We start from the raw sequence: 21,939 nt of genomic DNA, 5'->3' as shown, positions 1-21,939 counted from the left end.
CTTGTGCACGCCACTCTCCCTCTTCATTTTAAGAATGATATGCATGATGTTCTGTTTTGAAGCATCCCCTTTTTGCTCAATTTTGGTCTCATGAGATTAAAAGTCATTTGATCAATCATCCTCATAACCTCATTTTGTTATGTTTAAGGGTTTGACAACATTGTAATTTAAACAAATTGAGAAGGTGCGTTTGATGCTCCATCCAATTTTAGAGGGCCTTAACCTTTGTCTTGGAAGGCTTTGGTGGTTTTTTTCTACATTAAATTTCATAATGAGAGAGAGAGAGAGAGAGAGAGAGAGAGAGAGAGAGAGAGAGAATGTTAACTTGTGTTTGCTTATCTAGTACTTAGTTTACAAAGGCTATACTGATTTTGTGGCGAGAACTATAAGGAGAAGATAGACATTAGTGTCCCCTTCTAAATTGGGAGGCTTCATATGCACTTGGGCATGGCAAAGTCACAATGTCTTTTGCTCAGTTCTCCGTGGACAAAACTGGTTAATAATACAAAAATCTAAAAAGTCAAAAAAATTTTAAGAAGCTTCCTTTTTAAGATTTGACTTACAAAATAAATTGTCACTGGATACTCCAACGCCCTTTGATGTCTAGGTTAAATATGGAAAGAAAGAAAAATAAGTAAAAGTAGATAGTGCTATTAATCATTAAATTGTGTTGGTTTTTACTTATTATGGTAATTATATTTACTATTTTCTCGTATTCAACTAGTGTTTTCTCCATCGATAACATAATTTATACAGATTTGTTTGATTTTGGACAATCTATCTTATCATGTTGCTAGTTTTAGTATCTTTCCAAGTAAGAAGTATTGATCGAGATTATTATTCTGACAATTAAATTCTTAAAGTCTTAAATTAAAATTTTTTTTTTCCAAATGTACAATAAGTAATTTCATAAACAACACGAAACTTCAAAAATAAATTATTGAAATTAAAATTTAGAGTCGTAAAATATAATTGTAAAATTTTAGGAATTTACAATGTAATTTGATTGTTCCCCGTTACAAACTTGTTTGCGGGCAAAGCAAATTACACACGCTAAATAACCTTTTCCCCCCACCCCCACCTGGCTCCATTACAGCCTTAATACACAAACACAACCCAACCTCAGGCGTCAACGGGGGGCCGGGAAGAGAGACAGAGGAAGACTGGGCATTGATGGGGAAACCCTAGGAGAGAGACGAAAAGAGAGAAAGAGAGAGGGCTCAATTTTTTGCCCCTTTTGATTCAGTTGCATTGCTTTCGATCTTCCGAGGTTTTCTTCTCTTCTCGAACGCATTAGCTTATTAGGGTTTTGTTTTCTCAATATGAATTTTTTTCCTCTCGATTTCGTTGTATTTGTGTTTGCCTTGCACTTCTTGGTTTGCTGCTATGCTTCTCTTTTCAAATCTCCAATGCTTTGTTTGGTTGCTGAGAAAATGTGCAAAAGAAAAGAGAACCGAGAATGTAACAATTTAAAATTTTCTGCCATTTCTTTTCCCGTCTTATCTCTGAACTTAATTACGGTTCATTGTTGTTTTTCTACAACTTCTCTTTTATTATTTTAACTCTCTCTCTCTCTCTCTCTCTCTGAGACAGCTTCCGTTGTGATTTCTGACCCATAGAATATTATTGCGATTTTCTTTCTTGAAAGGGAAATTTTTCTGCACAGGTTTTGATCTGTTGTAGACATTTGTTATCTTCGTTTCTAACAGTGCTTATACTTAGAAATGATTCCCGTGCATTCCTTATGAAAATTTGGATTTATTCTTGTTCCTGTTCTCAGAAAAAAATCTCATAATGAGATCTAACATGCTTGGAATCATTTTTCCCTATCACTTAATCTTCACATGTTTACCTTATAAATTGTCTGTGTGTGCATGTGCATGCAAAAGGACTATATAGATGTGCTCATGGAATTGGTGTATACTTATTACATGAAAATTTGATACTTCAAAAGTAAGTCGCTCTCCTGTTAATCTATGTCTAGTTTTGTTAACAAGTTCTATGGAGATCTATTGTAGGAAATATTGTTGCATTTAGTATAGTGGTTAACCTAGAATGTGGTGACTTTTATTGCGTTAATCAAAGAATATTTCTTAAAATAGCAACAATAAGGCATTGGTTTTCCAAACCCAATGTTTGGTATCTTTTTCAATGTGGTTTACACAAGGGATTCTTTTTTAATGTGAAAGTTGTTGGCATGGAAGATTCTTATTACGTGTTCTATTGATTGTTATTCAGTCTTATGAGAGGAACTGAAAAGAGGAATTTGAGGACTTAAAACATGTGTCAGAGGGTTTGATTATCAATGAAATGAAATTAGCATATGCATATCTTTCTTACCTTTGGAGGTGAATTTATTTGAGGAGTTTTTCCTTGCATTATTTAATATTTAGAGAGAGAGAGAGAATTGGCATTGATCATTTATGTTGATCCCATATGCATGTGGTGAATCCTCAATGGTTGCCAATTGATGGAAGGGTTTCATTGGTATCTATTCCCTGCTTGGATTCAGATTTCTAGTGAAGGAGGACTAACCTTTATAATCTTATGCAGGCTTTATTATGCCATATATCTGATTCAATGTTTTGAAAGATGAAGGCATAACGTGAAACATTTTACCCTTATGAGGTAAGGCATAACTTCATAAATCTTAAGACGCCAAAGCGTAAAATAAAAGCATATAAGTACATTACACATACTTTTTAGGATAAAAATTAAGAAAATCATAGATAAAATTAAATAATCAAATATACTATGCAAACTACTTGTTGGCCGTTCAAAATGTACTAACTTGAATTCACTTACTAAATCATGCGGAGAGATGGTTATAACATTTCAAAATTCAAATTTTTTTCATGATCAATGATGCAACCCTATGATTTTGGAAAGGTTGAGGTTCAAGAGTTTAGAGATCAAATCGTATGAGGTCACCCATCATATTAGGATAATTCCTTCCATATAAGCATCTGGGTAAAATTTTGTAGTTGAATCTAACTTGAGATTTGCACCACCACAATGTGTAAGCCGCAACTAAGAAAGGTGCAAAAGACATTCCTTTTGTACAAACAGTTCACCTTGGTGTATAATACATTGGACTTTTTGGAATTTGATATAGATTAAGAGTCTAATTCAATAGGCATTTTGGGCATGCCTCATCATGAGGTGAGCCTTGATTGATTTTTCAAAATATTTATTTGATGTGTGTACATTATTTATTTATTTTTCTCTTGTTTCTTTCCGTTTTTTCTCCCACTATTTGTTGGTAGCAAGAGATAGATATCTAGTTTGTTCTGCTTTCTTGGTTCAATAGGCTCTGTTTTCTAGAACCTTTTTTTTTTTTTTCAAATAGAGAACGTATGCTTGCATTTTTCTCTTGGCCCATCCCGAATTCCTTCCATCACGGTAGCTGGCTCTTTGTCAATCCTTTCAGGTCTTTGCATGATAAATAAATTCTTTAGAAAGTAAAATTAAAAACTTATTTGTATTAACTAGGAAGGCCAACTTATTTTGACCTCATGTCATTCTTTGTGCTGGAAACAGCGTCACTCACCATTGTTTTGCATTTAGACAAAAAGGAAATTTTCATATGGAACACCCTTCAATAGAGAGGGAAAGCATGAGTGGGAGAGAGATTCTTTATAAATTCATCAATGGAAAATCTTGAGGATTTATTTTTTATTGAATTTTTTCCCCAACCATTTACTTTTGATTCCTTAGTTTTAGTGCCAGGTCAATGTTTAAGGTTTGCTTTAAAATTTTAAATTTTTTTTTCTTTTGGAAGTTGTATGATCCTTATGCACGTGTTTTGTTTATGTTTGTAGGAGACAGATTTGTTGTTTCTAAAGTGATGGTAGTTGGTGATTGCATGTTTTGTGATTATTTTAATTACATTATGTGTTTTACCCTGGTGATAAACTCAAGGCTCTCTTGGTTAAAATATTAGGGTTTGAATCTTGGGGCTATGACTTTCCATTTAAGATAATACCTTGGTATCTAAGTGGAGAAGCATAGTGGGATAGGCTCATTATTCTGGTGGATTAGTCAAGTATCCAAAGGGTGTCTAATACCTAAATTTTTTATAGTTACTGTTTTAATGATTATTGCAACTCAATTGCATTTGATGCCATACTGTGCATTATGCAATGATATATACCTTCGTACTGTTTTGTTTTGCCTTTGTGTGCTTAGATACTTGTGTGACACACACAATACCTGAAGGTATGGTTAATTTTACATGCTACATGCAGGCATGTCCTTTTTTATCGCACTTTTTTTTTTTGCATTTTATAGTTCTAAATTCACAGTAAGAAATGTTCTAATCTTCATTCATGGGTGACGTCTTTTTTATGTAAATTTTCTGGTTCATCAACTGTTTTGAGGTGCTTTTTTATGCTTGAATATTGGAGTGATTGATGACTGCAAAAGTAGAGGGCTAGGTTTCAAGCAATACCTGTGTTTCATATTACTGATCCGTTCATGATTTCATGGAAGTTAGTGTAATAATGATTGTCTAGGTAAGTACGTTCTGCTAGGAGATGTACAGTCACAATGCTACTAATGGCCGGTTAACTTTCTCAAATGGAAAGCTATTTGAAATCTGTGGCATGACCAAGTTGCAATTTATGCTTGGGTTTTGGACATGGTTGTAACCATTGATAGTTTAAAAAAAGTGTAGGGGTGGTGGTGGTTGTTGCGTCTTGGTCAACATATGCTTTCTGTGTGAACTGTAAAGCAGCAGCCTAGTCTGTTAATCAGAAATTACTGACTGCTTTTGGATAAAAAAGCTTTTGGAATTTGGTTTTTTTGCCAGTTGGCTGACCATGGGCTACAGCTTGGAGTGCGGAGAGTGAGTGCGGCGAGTTAGCTTTAGTCTTAGAGAGGTATCCATTCATGTGCAGAAAGAACAAAAGCTTTTTATTTGATCCCTCTTAATGTTTTTGGGTCTTGAACGGAGAGAAATAGAAGAACCTTAAAAAGAAAAGAAATGCCTCTTTAAGACTACTCAAAGATGGATGGCTTAGGACGTCAACTAGATGGTTTAATGGATTGTATGTTTTAGATGTATGTATGTTATTTGAATTATTTTATTTCTTTTATTATTTATTTTTTTTTGAGAAAACTTGTTGTGTACTTAACATCTTTCTTGTTATCTCTTCTACTTGGCAGCCCTTTGGGGTCCTTCTATCGAGTTCACTCTTGCTGATAAAAAAAATAATACTTATTGTGTTTCTAACCAAATGAAACAATAAGATCTAAATTCTGAGTGTTCTTTGCAGCAGAATGGTAAATCATCTTAGAAATTTTAGTTGGTCATCATGCCTTGCTTGCTTCATCTACCAATGAGATTGATCACTATTTGTGAAGTGTATCTTTGCTATTGTTTTAATTTTTCATTCTGTTGATGTTATTTCCTGGGTTTTTTCTAGTGATTGTTGCATCTTTATACACTCTTGTTTTTGTTGACTTAATTTTGTTTTTTTTTTTCCTGCAAAAGGTCATGTTTGTGATTTTTTAACTTTTTCTTCTCTGTCATTTCACCTGTGTATATTTTGTTATTTACTAACTTTTCAGGACTTGTTGTTCTTATTAGGTGATGGCAAATTCTAAGGGGTCATCGAATTTCCGAAATTTGTCTTATGCTGGAAAGCACTCTCTACTTCCTCCTAAAAGTCCATTTCCGTGTATTTCCCCATCATATGCTGATTATATCTCCAGCCCTGCTGTAGGGTCGAAAGGTGTTCCAAATCGTAGAGATGGAAATATATACCATCAGCGTACTTCCTCTGAAGGTTTTGCCCTAGAGGAGCAGCCTTCTTGGCTAGATGAACTCCTAAATGAGCCAGAGACGCCTTTACGCAAAGGAGGTCATCGGCGTTCATCAAGTGACTCTTTTGCATATATAGATTCTGCTAATGCTTCTAACATAGATTATACTGTTCAGGATGAGTACAGATTCAAAAATAAAATGTCTCTTCCCTCATGGGGATCTCAGGACTTTGATCATTACAAAGATGTGCAACATGCCTCCTTTTATGCAGAGCCAAACTCTTTTAAGAGTAAAAAAAGTAGAGCATGGGAACCTGCCTTTAATTCTGTGGCTCACTTAAGTGGCCTGCCTTCTGCAAGGGATGGCCCTGTTATTCAATGCTCAGGATCATCATGTGCTCTGCAGGAAGCTGATCCAGTTCCATCTACAACTACTGAAAAGCAGGATCAAGTTGAATCTGGCACACCTGATCCAAAATCTTCTTCTGAAAGAAAGGATTGTTCTTATGCTAAGCCTTCTTCTGAGGCAGATAACAAACGTGCTAAACAGTATGTGCTTACCTAGTATTTTGTCTTCATTGTCATAAAAATTTGCACTGCCACTTTGTTTATAGTGATGCTAACTAGCACCAGCTGATTTTATTTGTTCTTGGTGTATGTTAGTTTTTTATTGGACTCTTTCATTGATCAGTGCCTTTCAATTTCCTTTTTGGAATATAAGAACCCTACCTTCACTGTATTTTGTTATTTATTGGGATCAAACTTGTTTATTCAGTTGTTGCATCATATTCATGCATAATTAGATGTCATATATTTTTTTCCATTTTTCTTTTCAAAGATAAACAGAAAATGTATATTGTTAATTTTTTGAATGTCGTGGGTTTGCTGCATGGACTATTCACTCTTTCTCTTTTTTCACTTTTTGTTTTTGTTGCTTGTGTTCTCGATTCTGTTTTTTTCTCTCTCCCTCTCTCTGGTTGTGCAGAGTGAGGTTTTGATTGTTTTTGTTGCAGCTTTTTCTCTTAGGATCATATCATTTATTGTGTACATAAGTTAAGGAAAAACTGTCTATTGATAGATAACTATATTTGAAAATATCATATTTCATGTAGTTTTATTGTGAAAAATCAATTGTTGGGTAAAAATGCTCACCAAAAAAAAAAAAAGCTGGACTGTACCTATCAAGGCATTTCTTCATGTAAGAGTGCAGATTTGGGTTGGTTCATGGTGAATTCATGATCGTTAGAATTTCAGTTAGGGCTAGCCATAGATGGTGCTATGTATCAAAGACCCCCAATTTAAACTCAATTAACGGGCTGCGCGGCACTCGTTGAGGCTCTCCTTCGACCGAGCCAGCCAATAACTACACGTTCAATCCGGCTGTCATGAACACTTGAGAGATTTTTGGAAGCCATTCATAGTCATGAAATATCAGTTCCAACAATAATGAATTCATGAAGACAAGCAACCTTCATACTCAATGATGTGGAACTAATTGTTATATTCAATCAACAAGACAACCACACAAATCATCATTAGAGTAATTCAACATCCAATATAAAAATCCCTGGCGAGGACAAGTGAAGACATCTATCCTCCCCATTTAATTGAGGTCACACTGTCAAACCCTAACACTAGCTATCAGTCCTTCCACTCCACGGCTCACAATAGTAACTGGAATGTTTGACACTGTACCCTTCTTACTTCCATTAAATGAAGACATGAATGATAGATATTTCATATTAGGTTTATAACATTTATATAACACTATTTTATCCAAAATAAAGTTCTAATATACAATTTCTTCTATTGCAGATGATCCCAAGTTTATTGTCACTTTAAATAAATCAGTGTTTAATTATTTTTATGAATGAGAGAGCATGGAAGTTTGCTTGCTGTATGCCATGTGCCTGTTTATTGTTTTTAGACTGTGTTAAAGGATCATATATATAGAGAAGAGGAGTTGCTGAGTGTCAGTGTCTTGAGATGTGACATTTGGAAACAGTACCTTTCTAGAAATGTCTACATCTTTACCAGGATTGTTTTCTTAATTTTTTGAAGTAGAGTCTCTTTGATCTTGAATTTGAGTGTCTTTCTCATCATCATCATAATTGTCATCATCATTTTTTGGTTTTATTGTTAGATCCAAATCCTATTAAATTTAGGTTATAAACTAAGGGCATGTTTGGTATTGTTTTTGGGTTTCAGTTTTATGTTTTTGTTTCTATATAGTAAAGAAATATATTATGAAAATGCATGTCTACATTTTCAGTTTTTTGTTTCTATTGATGGTTTTCAGCTGTTTGTGAAAAAATTGAAAACCAGTTTTTATGGTTTTTAAATTGTTTTGGCACCCTATTGCCAGAATATTTTAGTATCTAGAATTAACTTTTTTGGATTAAATCATTCATTTTATTCATATTTTTTGAAATAAAATTAGATTGTTCTTTTAAATTTTATTTTGAAATATAATAATAAAGTAAAATAATTATAATAATTTTTATTTTTACTATTGTATTTTTAATTTATACTGCATTGTACTTTTTATTATTTTAATCTTATTTTTGTGATTTTTATTTGGCTCAACGACAAAAATGAGCATTTGATTAATCAAGTTTTAAATTTTTTTGTTCTAGAAATATTAACCTAACAAGTTGTCGGTTTTCAGTTTTTAGTTCCTGTTTCTGGTTTTTTTCGTTTCTGATTTTTGTTTTCATAATTTTTGACAATGATACCAAATGACTCCTAAGGGATCACTTGGCACCACTAACAAAATATATGAAAATGAAAACTAGAAATAAGCAGCTTGTTTGGTTAAAACTTCCAAAACTAAAATAAATTAGAATTTCAATTAAACACATGTTCAATTTTGTCCTTGAATCAAATAACAATTAAAAATTTTGACTCAAATAATGAAAATGCGGAAGAATACAAATTTAAAAAGTATTATAATAAAAATTAGAACTTATTTATAATTATTTTACTTAATTATTATATTTTTACACTTACTTCTTGGTGCCCCAAGAACAATCTTATTGTATGTGGAAATTGAAAATTGTAATTTTTTTTTTTGAACTAGTTTAATAATTTATCAAAAATTTTGAACCACATGGCTGTTTTTTATTATTTATTAAAAGCTATCTGTAGAATGATTAAGCCACAAAAGTGAATCCTGAATATTATAGTACTGTAGCAAAATGTGCCACAAAAATTGAAAATCATAAGATCTAGTTTTTAGTTTTTGTAATGACAGTCGGAAATCAACAGCAGAAAGAGAAAACTAGCAATTTGAAATGCATTGTGCTTTAATGAAAACCAAAGAGAAAAAGAGGATACCGAACAATCCCTAAGTTTGTGCATTTTCTGAAAAATGGGAGGTCAAACTCACTGTTTTCACAGCCAGAGTGCCAAGCTACTTGTGTATAGCATTATATTGGCGGGACCTACTAAATGATGATACATAATGGCTGCTGCAGACTTTATGCAAAAATTTTCTTTCTACACACACAATAGGCTGTAGATTTTATGGCTAGTAATTACTCTTGAAAGTTGGCTAGTTTTGTAGGCAAAAGTTTTGCTTCTAGCTATTACCTGAGTTTATACTCCTGATTATCAGCTCACAGGGGCTTGATAAAATAAGATAAATACGAAGGCACTAATAACCCTGCATTTGGGAGCATGGCATTTGGGCCTTCAATTTGGACAAAACGTAGTATAAAATTGTGTTGAGTTTCCTCCAAATGCACACAAATCCAAATCTATGGCCTGAAATTCTTTCTCCCAAATACTACCTTATTGGAGAGGGTGACCTTGAAAATTTTGGGAGAGATGGTCATGGAGTTGGTGTAAATTTGCTGTCTGATACAAATTGAAACAAATTTCTTTTACAATGTTTCTGCATCGACTCAAGTTTTAACTTATACAAGGAGCAGGGCAGCCTAAAAAAAAATTATGTTTCACCTTTTTAGGATTTAGGTGATAGTGTAAATAAAGTTACATCTTGTCAAATTAGAACAATTTTGGCTATGCTGGAGGCAGATTATTTTTATTTATTTATCTATTTAATTTGTGGGGTGGGGACGTGAGGGAAGCAAAGTGTGCTTTCTGTCATTTCCTTCTTGTTAGATTAGGACTGCATGCTGGATATTTACTTCCTGCCATATGTACGTAGCCAATGCATCATGTAGCATGAACATGTCTGTAAAGTAGGCATATCCATGTTGGTCACAAGCTGTACATCTGGACGCTCACTCTACATTTTCTTATTCTTCTTAGCACACTTTAAACACAAAGACGTGTTGTAATTATACTCTTTTTTGTTTTATTTTTAATAGTAATTAAAATATGGCTTATTGTTTCTAAAATTATAATTAACTTGGGTAATGTACCATGGAAGTGATATGTTAAAAATTTCTTGAAATATGTTGTGGTATATACATGTTATAAACCTAATATCTACCATATTATTGTTATTCTTACTGTGTTTTGTGTTCATGTCCATGATTCAAACCTTTTTTGATTTTAGGAATTGACTTGTAGACTTGTATGCAGTTATGATAAAGCTTCAAGTGTGCATGTGCAGAATATTGTTTTTTATTTCTTTTTTAAACCCTTTTTTTTTTGGTTTTTTTTCCCCCCGGGGGGGGGGGGGGGGGTTAAGACCAGCCTAAAAAAGAAAAAAAACCAGCTTTACCTGGTTGCGATCAGATGTAGGAGAGAAGTTCTTAATAAACATCGCATATGTTTACTCTTAAATTGATTCATGAGTTAGCCATTGGACTCCCCCACCTCACCCCGACCCCACCCCTCTTCCTGCGCCCGCACTGCTCCCCCATATCTCCCTGGGTATTGAAAGACATATTGTTTGATCATTCAATGGATCAAGCTGGGGGGGGAGGGGCACCTGTGGTAGTGCCTGAATCTGTGATACTTTATGGAAGCCTCCTCAGTTGTTGAAGTAGTCTATCTGCCAATATGCATGGCCTTGAATATAATGTTTTTCTCAAGCGAGGTGTTTAAGAGGAAATGAGAAAACTCTCAATTGAAAGGTGATGCAGGGGCAGCATCAAGGTTCTGCGGTTGTGAGAGAGATCACTAGAAGTTGAAGAGAGGAAGGAAAGGAAAGGGAAGGGAAGGGAAGGGTAGGGAAGGGAGGAGAGAGGAGATACAAGGGGGGCCTTGCGTTCACTTCCAATTCAAATTCAGCAATAACTGTCTACAATATGGTTTTCACACAGTATTTATAAGAAAGCTTGTAAGACATGAAATTACGTGAAACTACAAACAAACTCCTAAATTACACAAATATTACAAACAACCCCCAAATGCTCATAATCGTATACTAATTAACACTAAACACATAATAACCTACTAACTAGATCCAACAACCATTGAACCAATTCTTCTGAAGTATTCTCTAACAAGGACCTTCCCATGGCCTTGTTTCTTGTTCTACATCAACTCTCCCTTAGAAATAATTCGGCTTTGAATTTTGAAATGTTGGAGGATCAAAATTAAGAAGCAAATTTAGATTCTTCAAAAGCTAGCACTCGAGTGATGTAAGAAACAGCAATCCTTTGGCTGCATCAAAGACTTGAATTGAGAGTTGGTAAACTCATCAGAGATGTAAACACAACAATGGGAATGTTTGAAAGGCTTCGGATGTCTTGAAACACATTCATTTCCTTGTAGTGTTTTCATGTTGAGTATCTCTACCAGATTATTTCTTTTGTTTGGTTGGTTGTACGGGCTTCAAGATGATCTTCTTACCATTATAGTGGAACAGATATGTGTTTCTCATATCCTTGAGTCACACAGAAATCATCCAAGGAGAACCAAGGAGTACATGGCCAATCTTCATAGATATGATATCACACCAAACATTATCAAAACAAACACCCATTTGGATAGGAACCTAACATCTTTCATAAACATGTAAGGTAGTGTCTTCAATCCAAGAAAACTCATAAGGCTATGAAGTTGCGTTTGAGTAACTCCATTTCTAGAAACCATGTTCATAGTACATCTTCCATCAATGATGAATTTGCATACATTTCCACCACACTTGAGAAAGGTGTGGAAAAGCTTGAAATTGTGCCCAAAGTTTGGCAAATGGCATTCTTTTTTCCTATAATTTGTCACCATGTTTATAAATTTATACATTTATATGCTGCAGCTTTATATCACCAACATCCCTTTAACACAATTTGCCCTGAATTCTCAATAAATTCATGCGAAACCACAGATTTGACTTCTAATTTCTAAAGAACCTTCTCCAAGTCACCTTTAATCTTGATTATCACGTAGAAATGAAACAAATTCAATCATAGAACTCACAAATGCAGCAATGAAATCTGATATCCAATGCTAACAGTGGCAATTTCTAGCTCCTCGTAGCAGTTTATTGCGCTTACTTGCACGATACAGCCTGGAACCAAGATACCATGCTGCAAATAAAAATTTCAGGAGAAAACACCAATTTATCGCGGTTGGAACTAATTTTTCGTGAGACAGGAACTTGCTGAACACTCTGGAAACTTCCTAGTTGCAGGTTGCCAAGTGCCTCTTCCTAGTTGCAGGTTGCCGGCACGTGGGGTACGCTCTGCTGGTGAGGCACCTCCAGCAATGGAACTCCGGTCAAGGGTAGATCAGGGAGTGAGGATTGCAGTGGTGGTGGTTGTGTGATGAGAAAAGATCAGGAAGTTGAGTTTTTGAAGGGCCGATGGCTGGGAAATATTCTGGCAGTGCCTCTGGTGGTCGGCCAGCAAAGAAACTTTTGGAGCTAGGGTTTTTTTTGGGGGGGGGGGGGGGGAGGGTTCTGTTTTTGTTGCCATGGGTGGTGTTATAAAATCTAGGCTGGAAATTTGGGTCTTAAAAAATGATACTTGACTGGAATTTCGTGAAAAGTTCAGAACTACTTTTCAGGGATTTTTTTCCCTGAAATTTCAGGACAGAAAAATCAGAGAGAGAATGATGGAAGAGAAACAGAGAGAAGAACAAGAAGAAGAAGAAGAAGAAGAAGAAGAAGAAGAAGAAAGAAGAAGCAGCAGCCACTGGTAGGTAGAAGTTGCAGAACAGTTGGGGGAAGGAAGAGGAGAAGAGGGGGAAGAAGAAGAGTGAAAGGAAAAGATGGGGGAATTGAAATGGAAAAAAGAGGTTGTGATTGGGCTATGATACCAAATGATGCTGGGGCAGCATCAAGGTTCTGCAGCCATAGGAGAGATTAGAAGAAGTTGAAGAGGAAGGAAAGGGAAGGGAGGAGAGAGAAGATACAAGGGGGAACTCGTGTTCACTTCCAATTCAAATTCAAGAATAACTTTCTGCAACATGGCTTTCACATACTATTTATAGGAAAGCCTCTAAGACATGAAATTACATGAAACACAAACAAACCCCTAAATTATACAAATATTACAAACAGACACCAAATACACATTATCATATACTAATTAATACTAAGCTCATAATAAACTACTAACTAGACCCAACAATCATCGATCCAATTCTTCTTAAGTACTCTCCAACAAGGATCTTCCAAGGCCTTGTTTCTTGTTCTACATCAAAAAGGTTTTGGCATTTAAAGAGTGTATCTTATATTTTTAGACCTTGTTGGAGTGTAGTGTGATATAGAGGGATTGCAGGAATAACTTGAAAATGCATATATTTTTTGTGGGCTTTAGTTGAGCAGCATGGCATGTGTAAGAATCATTTCCTTTCTTAACTTGTCAGCATAAATTAGAAAAGCCAATGATCTTTGCTACCTCGTAAATTCATAATTTTTCTCAAAAGTCCTGCAAATGCTTCATAAGTTCCTTCAGTGGGGATATTGGTATTGATATGGTGTTTGCATTTTACGTTTAGAGTTACCTATATGAGCCACAAAGCTTTCTACTGGGGTTTTATGAGCTATTCTGTGTAGAATTCTTTTTACCTTTTGGTCTGGTGGAGCCCAGTAACTTACAGTATGTGCTACTCTGAAAATATTGTGCCAAGTGCTGTGTTTGGGCCAATCATTATCTGAGACAGAAGAGTGAATATTGAGGTACTGAATTATTTGGTGCTGGGTTTATAGTTCAATGTGATATTCATATCGCGCATTAACTAGATCATGGGAATACCTGAATATCACGCATTAACTAGATCATGGGAATAACAGTTACTCTAAAAATCAAGCTTGTTTACCATAGTGTTTTTATCCTGCAGCGGTGCAGCCCTCACAGAACCCCGTTTTGGTTGGCTGAACATGTGAATTATTTAATTTTCATTAGGTGAGGGCTGGAAATAGATTTTAAAATCTAGCATGTTCTTTTTGCACAACTGCTGCTGGGATTTTGGTTAAGGAAGGGAAGGCGATGTGGCGGTATGCCCCCTTTGTTGTTCTTTGAGCCAGACAAGAATAGTGGAATTTTTAAATATGAAGTTTTTGTCTTGTGGGATGGAGTGGTTTTTGTTGTTTCCTTGACCTTAGCCTTTAAGTGTATTATGGATTGTCCCTTTGAGTGACATGCAGAGAGATTGGATGGCAGTTCTGTAAGAAGATTTTTCTTCTTGTTGGAAGACATCTTGATTCTATTGCTTTAGAAATTTATTCTAAACTCTAAAATTGAAAGAATGGGAATGCAGTTTATGAGGGCATTAGTTGAGGGCTAAACGATAGATTTTGTTATTTAACATGGATTATGATAAATGCTTGCAAATTATGATTACTTTTTTATTTTTTTTAATAAAAAAAATAAACCCTCCCCTTATATCTCTCCCTTTAATGTCTGGAACTTGTTTTTTCTGAAAATTGTTCAAAACATTACAACTTTTTAATCGCAGCACCAGATTATAAACCTGCTCAATGCAATAGATTTTACCCATTTGTATGTTTATGTGTGCTGTTATGCTTCTGCTCTCTCTCTATATATAGTTATTTATTTTTGTGTGTGAGCTTTATGGTGGTGTTAAAAATTTATAGTTGCAAAGGAGTCTTGAAATGTTATAAAATGTGCTTTGCTTTCCTGTAAAATGTTTAGAACTCTGAGGAAGTTGTAAAAAAAGGTGGCTGGGATAGTCATATTGTCATGACCAAAATTATGTCTGAACTGCTTAGAATTTTTGTAGAATAACTGGAACAGGTAAAAATTATTAAGGAAACCTGCAGATATGCAGGATGTTGTGAACATACTGCTTTAGTGTAAATTTGATGATACAAGTTGTGGCTTAGTAGCAATTGAACCTGAAGTGCTGTCTAATGAACAGACAATTTGCTCAACGTTCGCGGGTTCGTAAACTTCAGTACATAGCAGAGCTGGAAAGGAATGTACAGGCATTACAGGCAAGTACCACTAGAAGCTATGGACTACAAATTTTTTCTTACTAAATTGCAGATTGTTACGGGTTAAAAAGCCTTACTGTTACTGATTAAAAAGCATTGCTTTTCTATGTATCGGTTTTTACAGGCAGAAGGGTCTGAAGTTTCAGCGGAGCTTGAATTTCTCAACCAGCAGAATCTTATACTGAGCATGGAGAACAAAGCACTGAAGCAACGTTTAGAAAGCTTATCCCAGGAGCAGCTCATTAAATACTGTGAGTTTCTATCCTTTGCCGTTAACATTTTGGTAGTTCCTTTTATTGTTTCCTTTTGTTGCTTCGAAGCATAAACTTGTTTCATGACCTTAAAAGTACTTTTCATTCATTACATTATGAATGGGGACAGTATTGTATTTTAGTTATAGGGTAGATTTAGGTATTAGTTCAAAATAGATTTGCATGCGGAGCAGGAGATGTGAAACCACTTTTTCCTCCCAAGGAAGACAGAAGCTTTGCAGGCATGCAGATTGAGGAGAATTGAGAAGTGACGTAATAACAATGCAGAACTATGTCTGGATTGCAAGGATTTTAAAAAATGAAATAACACATCAATGGGAATTTAAAGAGCTTTCTCCCAAGGTTTCTGCAGATCTTTTTCCTCTTTGGTTGAATGTTTTCTGCAGGAAGGTTTCAAAATTTAGATCCTAGTGTGAATCAATTTGCTGTGGTGTTGTACGCTATCAGTCATTACATTGAACAGGTTGAGCTGACCAAAGCTTTGCCTGCTCAACCAGCATTTCGTAATCATGGTACAAGGATCAGGATTCATTATGCTCATTCTGATCCTAGTAGCCTTGAGAGTGTTATACAAAATGTTTAAAAATGCCAGTCTTTTCTCCCCAGCTAGGATATGATTCTATCATTGTGGTAACCATCTGATTTTTTAAGGTGGATTGGATTTACATCTTCAATGAGTTTCTAGTCTGTTAGCTGAGAGAGTTCATGTGAACATCATTTGCTCAAGGTCCAGTTTTTTTTGTGTTACGTACTGAAAAAAATTTCTGTTTGTACAACAACCTCTAGGTATAATGTCAAACTAGGTGTGGTCAACTGCATAAATCCTCTCCTGCTATTCTGCACAATTTGCTTGCCTTAAGTTTAAGACAATGTTATGCTGTAAGTAGCAGTGGCTAAAGTGGTTAAAGTCCCTGCCATATCCGACAATGTTTAGAAACAACTGAGTTTTTGATTTGAAAATAGAAGTTCTCGTAAATGATAAAACATAGAACACATAATGTTCTTAGATATCATATGCATAGTTTTCCAGTAAATTATTTGAAATTAATTTTTCATGTGGAAATGAATTTGATATTACCTGTCTTTCTAAATGAGTAAATTGATATTAGTAGGTCTTTATGCAAACGTAGGTTACTGAAGGTGGGATGCTTGTGTGTGTGTGTGGAAATGAATTTTTCGGTCTTGATGCAAACGTAGGTTACTGAAGGTGAGATGCTTGTGTGTGTGTGTGCATATATATGTGGAAATGAATTTGATGTTAGCTGTCTTTCTTAATGAGTAAATTGAGATTAGTAGGTCTTATTGCAAACGTAGGTTATTGAAGGTGAGATGCTTGCACACACACACACATTATAAAATATGCTGTGAACTATTAACTGCCAAAAGCAATCAATTGAACCAGGGCTTTGGCCTGATGGTTTGTTTCCTGGTCCCCATATGGGTAGCAAGGGTTTGGATCCTCCTAAGTGAGGAAAAGGGGGTTGTAGTCTTGTAGATAGCTACCCTTGTCTCAAAAAAAGACAAAAGGAACCGGAGCAAATTTTCAGCCTGAAAACAATTTGCATGGCAGCAGGGCTTCTGGCAAATGATGTCATGCTTCTAGGCATTTGCATCCAGTTGGGATGTGTTAGTTCAAAAGCATCAATAATATAAATTACTGGAAATTTGGTGAAGTATTAGTAGAAAATGCCCTGGAAAGATAATAGGAGATTGGTGAACTGCATTATGGTACAGAACTATTTCTTTTGTTTATCAGAAAACTAAAATTTTTTAAGCTGTGCACAGTGGAACATGAGGTATTGGAGAGGGAGATTGGAAGGCTACGATCTTTGTACCAGCAGCAGCAGCAGCCGCAGCCGCCACAACAGCAGCAGCAACAACCTCCTCCTAGTCACCGACGTTCCAAGAGCAGAGACCTTGATTCCCAGTTCGCAAGCCTCTCTTTGAAACACAAGGATGCTAATTCTGGACGTGATTCTGCTACTGGCACACTACGTATTTGAATTTATGAAATAACTAGGATGCTGTCCCCTCTCCTTTCCCTCAGCTGATGCTGCCACGTGATGAAAAATGTAGTTTTAACTTGTGCGGTTTCATATCGAGTGCTTCCAGTTTTGATGTGCTCTCTTTTCCGCTCATTTTGCTCCATTTGGCATTTCATTTGACCCTTAACTTTTTTAGTCCCCTTGTGCACCTGGTAGCCATTGCCTTGAAATCATATTTCCGGCAGTTTGCTCATCGGAGGTGGTGTTAAAGCACATCCGTTGCTCTTCCCCTGTATGTTCAAGTGATTATAAATTGAAAGTATTTTCACTTAGTATCCTGTCCGTTGGCAACTTGGTCTCTTGTAACCCTAGTGCAGGCATCCTTAGGGTTGTCTTGACGTGCATTGCATTCAATGTATTGATGTGAAATTATTTCCTTGTAATATGTGCTTAATGAAAAGTATGTTTTCATTGGTTATGAAGTTGTAGTCAAGTTGGATCCAAGTTAAGCAATTATGAAATTGATCAAGTTTGAGTCGAGTTTTGAGCTTAATATTTTCGAGCCGAGTCAAGTTCGAGTATTTTACTTGTTGATTCGACTCAACTTGAATATATCCCTAGTTCTTATATGCAAATGGAGTGTGTTTCTTTTGTCTTAATGAAAGATTAAGGTTGGGAGGCATTGCTCTAATTCTGTGTTGGTGTGCATGCATGTTATAACTTCACTTGCAATGTAGCAACTATACAAATTTGAACTTGCTGTCGTAAGGAGAAAAATTTCTGTGGGTAGTTTAGACCCTGTGACTATGATGAGCTATGTATGACAAACCTAAGTGAAGAGCACTAGCAAGCTTTGAAGTAAGTTCTCAGGTACTTAAAAGGTGCTATAGACTTCAATGTTGAGTTCAATACAATGAAAGGTCTAGCTTTACATGGGTTATGTTTTGATGTAGATTATACATGAGACCTGGATGATAAGATAGGATGTCCACCACAAGTCATGTTTATTAGCCAATGGGTTTATTCGTTGGAAATTTATGCATTTATGCCACAACAATTTATTGCATCGAGACATGGCAATAACAGAGGTTGTGAATGATGCTACATCGCTAAAAGGATTAGCCACTAAACTTGACCTAGGCAACAGACAATTCATCTACATTGTGACAGTTTTGAGTATCATCTAAGATATTCATCTAGATTGTGATAGTTTTGAGTGTCATCTAAAAGATAGAACACATTGCAATTAGGTATCACATGGTGCATGAATTGATCAATATCAAGATTCAAGGGTACTAATGAGAATGCAACGGATGTGTTGATGTATGCTGTTACTAGAAGTTGTGTTGCTTGAATTTGGTCCTTGCTACCAATTGTTGAATAAGCTATCCGTAGTTTTAGGTGATGATACGCAAGATGGAAACTTCATTGAGGTCAACTTATTAAGTAGGTAGCAAAGAGTATGCATCAAACATGTTGATAAAAGTTGTTAACAAAGAGAAGTTATTGTATTGCTTGAATTTGATCCGTGCAGGTAGTTGTGGAGCAAGCAATCTATAACTTCAATGAAGAAAGAAGGAAAGTGAAAAAACTTATCCTGTGTTTGGATAGGCCTTGGATTTAAGGCATGAAATTCATGCTTTCAAATGCAACATTAGGGTTTGTTTAGATCAAGGATTTTGGTTGGGAAAAGGAAAGGAAAAAAAATAAAATAAGCAGGGAGCTCAATTTTCACTATATTTTCCCTCTATATTAAATAGTATTAAAAAATAAAATTTGTTTTAATATAATTAAAAATTAAGAAAAATAAAATGCAAATGGAATGTAAAATTATATTTTAATTCACTGATTTGATATATTTTTTATTTTCTTTCTTACTTTTTTTGATAACCAAATCAGAAAACGTGAATTCCTACGTATTTTCATTTCCCTAAAATTTTCATTTTCTTTCCTTAAGATTTTCTAAGTTTTGAATAAACACTTTTAAGTGAACATTCATTGATAAAGAGACTCGTGGGGTTGTGGCTCAAATTTATAAAGTGATCCACTTCGATTCTTAAAGGAAGGTTTAGCGTGGAAGATGAGGGAGGAGGAAGAAGTTGGAGGAAACTCAACAGTAAGGTTGCTCCTTTGTGATTGGTTGATCATGAGTTCGAGTTTAAGAAAACAACCTTTCTACATAAAAATAGGGGTTAGATTGAGTATGGTGTGATGACCCTCCCCTATGGCTGAGGGACAACATAAATTCTAGTACAAGAATCAAAAATTAAGTTTCCAAATATGGAGTTAAAAAAATTAGATAAAATGGATTTCATGTAGCCTTTTTTCTAGGTCAGCCATTGAGAAGAAACTTGATCTTACTAAATTTAAGGATTCAAAAGGACTCTATGTTAGTTGGTAAAGCTTCTTTCAACTCACTAGCATGTTGAAATCGGTCCCTATGCATGCTTATTTAGACCTAAAGAAAAGCATGCTCAGATGCACTGGAAGTTCAAACTGTGCTCTGTTTTTTGGTGCCTAATTTGAGATTAAAATACCAGAACGTGGAACTCTTAATGAAAAATATGAAGGATGGAAAGCTAAAATATCAAAAGAATCCAGAAGCACCCAAATAGCTAGCCCGGATTTGAGATAAATAATTTGGAAAAAGTAAAAGAAGAGTAGTTTGGAAGAAAGGATACATCATATGAATCAGAATAGGATTGCATGATATCCCATTTAATGATGATGTTCCCATTAAGGTCCAACGGATCATACCCGTCTGCGATGAAATTGAAAACAACCCGCCAAAAAATGTAGGAAAATTACCTCAATGGCAGTTCCTTGTGTGAATAATTTAATAAACTAAAACAACAAATGAGATATAAAGAAAAAAATCGAGTAGGGAGTTAAAGATTACTTACAGGAAGGTGAGACTGAGCTGAAACCATGAAGAAGAAGAAGAAGAAGAAAATAAATATCAATTCCATTGATATTCATTCAACAAAAAATAATGGCCGGAAATCGGAATGCCCTTCAAACTCTCTCTCTCTCTCTCTCTCACAGTATATATGGTTGTGAAAGATAAACAAGGCAGAGGGAAAGAGAAAGCAAGAGGGGAGAAATCGACCGAGAGGGGAGTGGACTGATGATGAGTTTCCCTTCTTCCCATAAATGATCGAGTCGGGGAGGAGATGGTAGGGGCGCAGGTGCAGATGCAGATGCAGAGAATGAATAGTATGCATGGATGCATGCTTGCGTCCACGGCGGGATTCAAACTCCAACGCGAAATGCTCCGTTCTCGATGCATCTGCCGTTTTGGGTTGCAGTCTCATGCTTTATTTTTATATTCAATCGCAGCTGAAGACATTTCTTTGAAAATTTTGAACCTCACTCCCTCCCTCTCTCTCCACGGTTTTATGCACTCCCTGTCTTTCTATTTTCTCCATTTTTATATTTCCTTTTCCTTGTGTCCTATCATGAAAGTTTGTGAGTTACTGCACTTCTCAATTTGTTTTCACATGAGAATCTGACTGATTTAGTAAATTTTAAGTGCTTCCAAGACATATACGGTGGTCTAGGTGTATCTCATTAATTAATTATAATCATTATAGAAACCTCTATGTCATTTATGTAAAATTTAAATTCTTATTATGTTCCGGTCATAAAACATCATTTTTAATTTTTGTTTTCTTTTAAATTCCAAACGGTTCCCTCCTCAACCCTTTGTTTTCAAACTCTTTGCCTCCTCATTCTTTTCACCTTCATTCTTTTATCTTCTCCATATCATCATATAAAAAACTATTCTTCTTCTTCTTCTTCTATTGCCTTCTCAAGACATTATCCCAAGCTCATCTTATCACATGCTTATGGACATATGCAATATTTTGATTTAACTACTCCTAATAGGTTAGAGGGAAAAAATTTAGTAGTCCTCCAAGTGACAACTTTCTTAATACCTATATCAACCTTTGAATGTCATTTAGTTAACATTTAAATTCTTGTTATGTCTCAATTTGTAATGTAATGCACAGAGTACCCCTTTTTAATTTTTTTTTTTGTATTCCAAAAGGTTCCTCTTCTCAACCCTTTGTTTTCAAAATCTCTGTCTCCCCATTCTCTTCACCTTCCAACACTTCACCTCCCCATTCTTTTTGTCCATATCATCATATAAAAAGCTCACTCTTATTCTCTTGCCTTCACAAAACATTATCACCTGCTCATCTTATCACATGCTTATGGACTATTTTGATTACAAACTCACATTGCGCGCAAAAAAAAAAAAAAAAAAAAAAAAAAAAACATTTAACGTATATGAGATGAAGTAAAATCTTATTCATATATATATATCTTTCTAATTTTCCCTTTATTTTCTTTAGTTGCTAGGCTGTATTCATTAGTATTACTAATTTGGATCGAACTCCTTTCCTCTCCTTCCTTTCTTTTGTTTGGGTCGAGAAATAGTGGATGAAACATTAAGAGACTAATGATAATTAGAAGAATTAAGATCCAATGAGACCCATTAATTTTTTACTTTAGTTTAAAGAGAAGACATCTATTGATGTTATCCCCAATTTGTTGGGGAAGTCTAAAGGTACTCTGATTCAGGAGTTTATGA

The 21,939-nt window shown here is 35.2% G+C and overlaps 1 protein-coding gene across 1 annotated transcript; it reads left to right on the top strand.

The window, feature by feature from the left end:
• Positions 1-1,025: 1,025 nt before the first annotated feature.
• LOC131164013 (uncharacterized protein At4g06598) lies at positions 1,026-17,882 on the top strand. The gene is made up of 5 exons (XM_058120907.1): positions 1,026-1,270; positions 5,591-6,315; positions 15,010-15,089; positions 15,214-15,336; positions 17,143-17,882. The coding sequence occupies exons 2-5, from the start codon at positions 5,594-5,596 to the stop codon at positions 17,358-17,360; spliced, it is 1,143 nt and encodes a 380-aa protein (XP_057976890.1). The 5' UTR covers positions 1,026-1,270; positions 5,591-5,593; the 3' UTR covers positions 17,361-17,882.
• Positions 17,883-21,939: the final 4,057 nt, after the last annotated feature.

Source organism: Malania oleifera, chromosome 9 (assembly GCF_029873635.1).
Source record: "Malania oleifera isolate guangnan ecotype guangnan chromosome 9, ASM2987363v1, whole genome shotgun sequence".
NCBI classification, from domain to species: domain Eukaryota; kingdom Viridiplantae; phylum Streptophyta; class Magnoliopsida; order Santalales; family Ximeniaceae; genus Malania; species Malania oleifera.
This window is presented reverse-complemented; position numbering and strand designations above follow the sequence as displayed.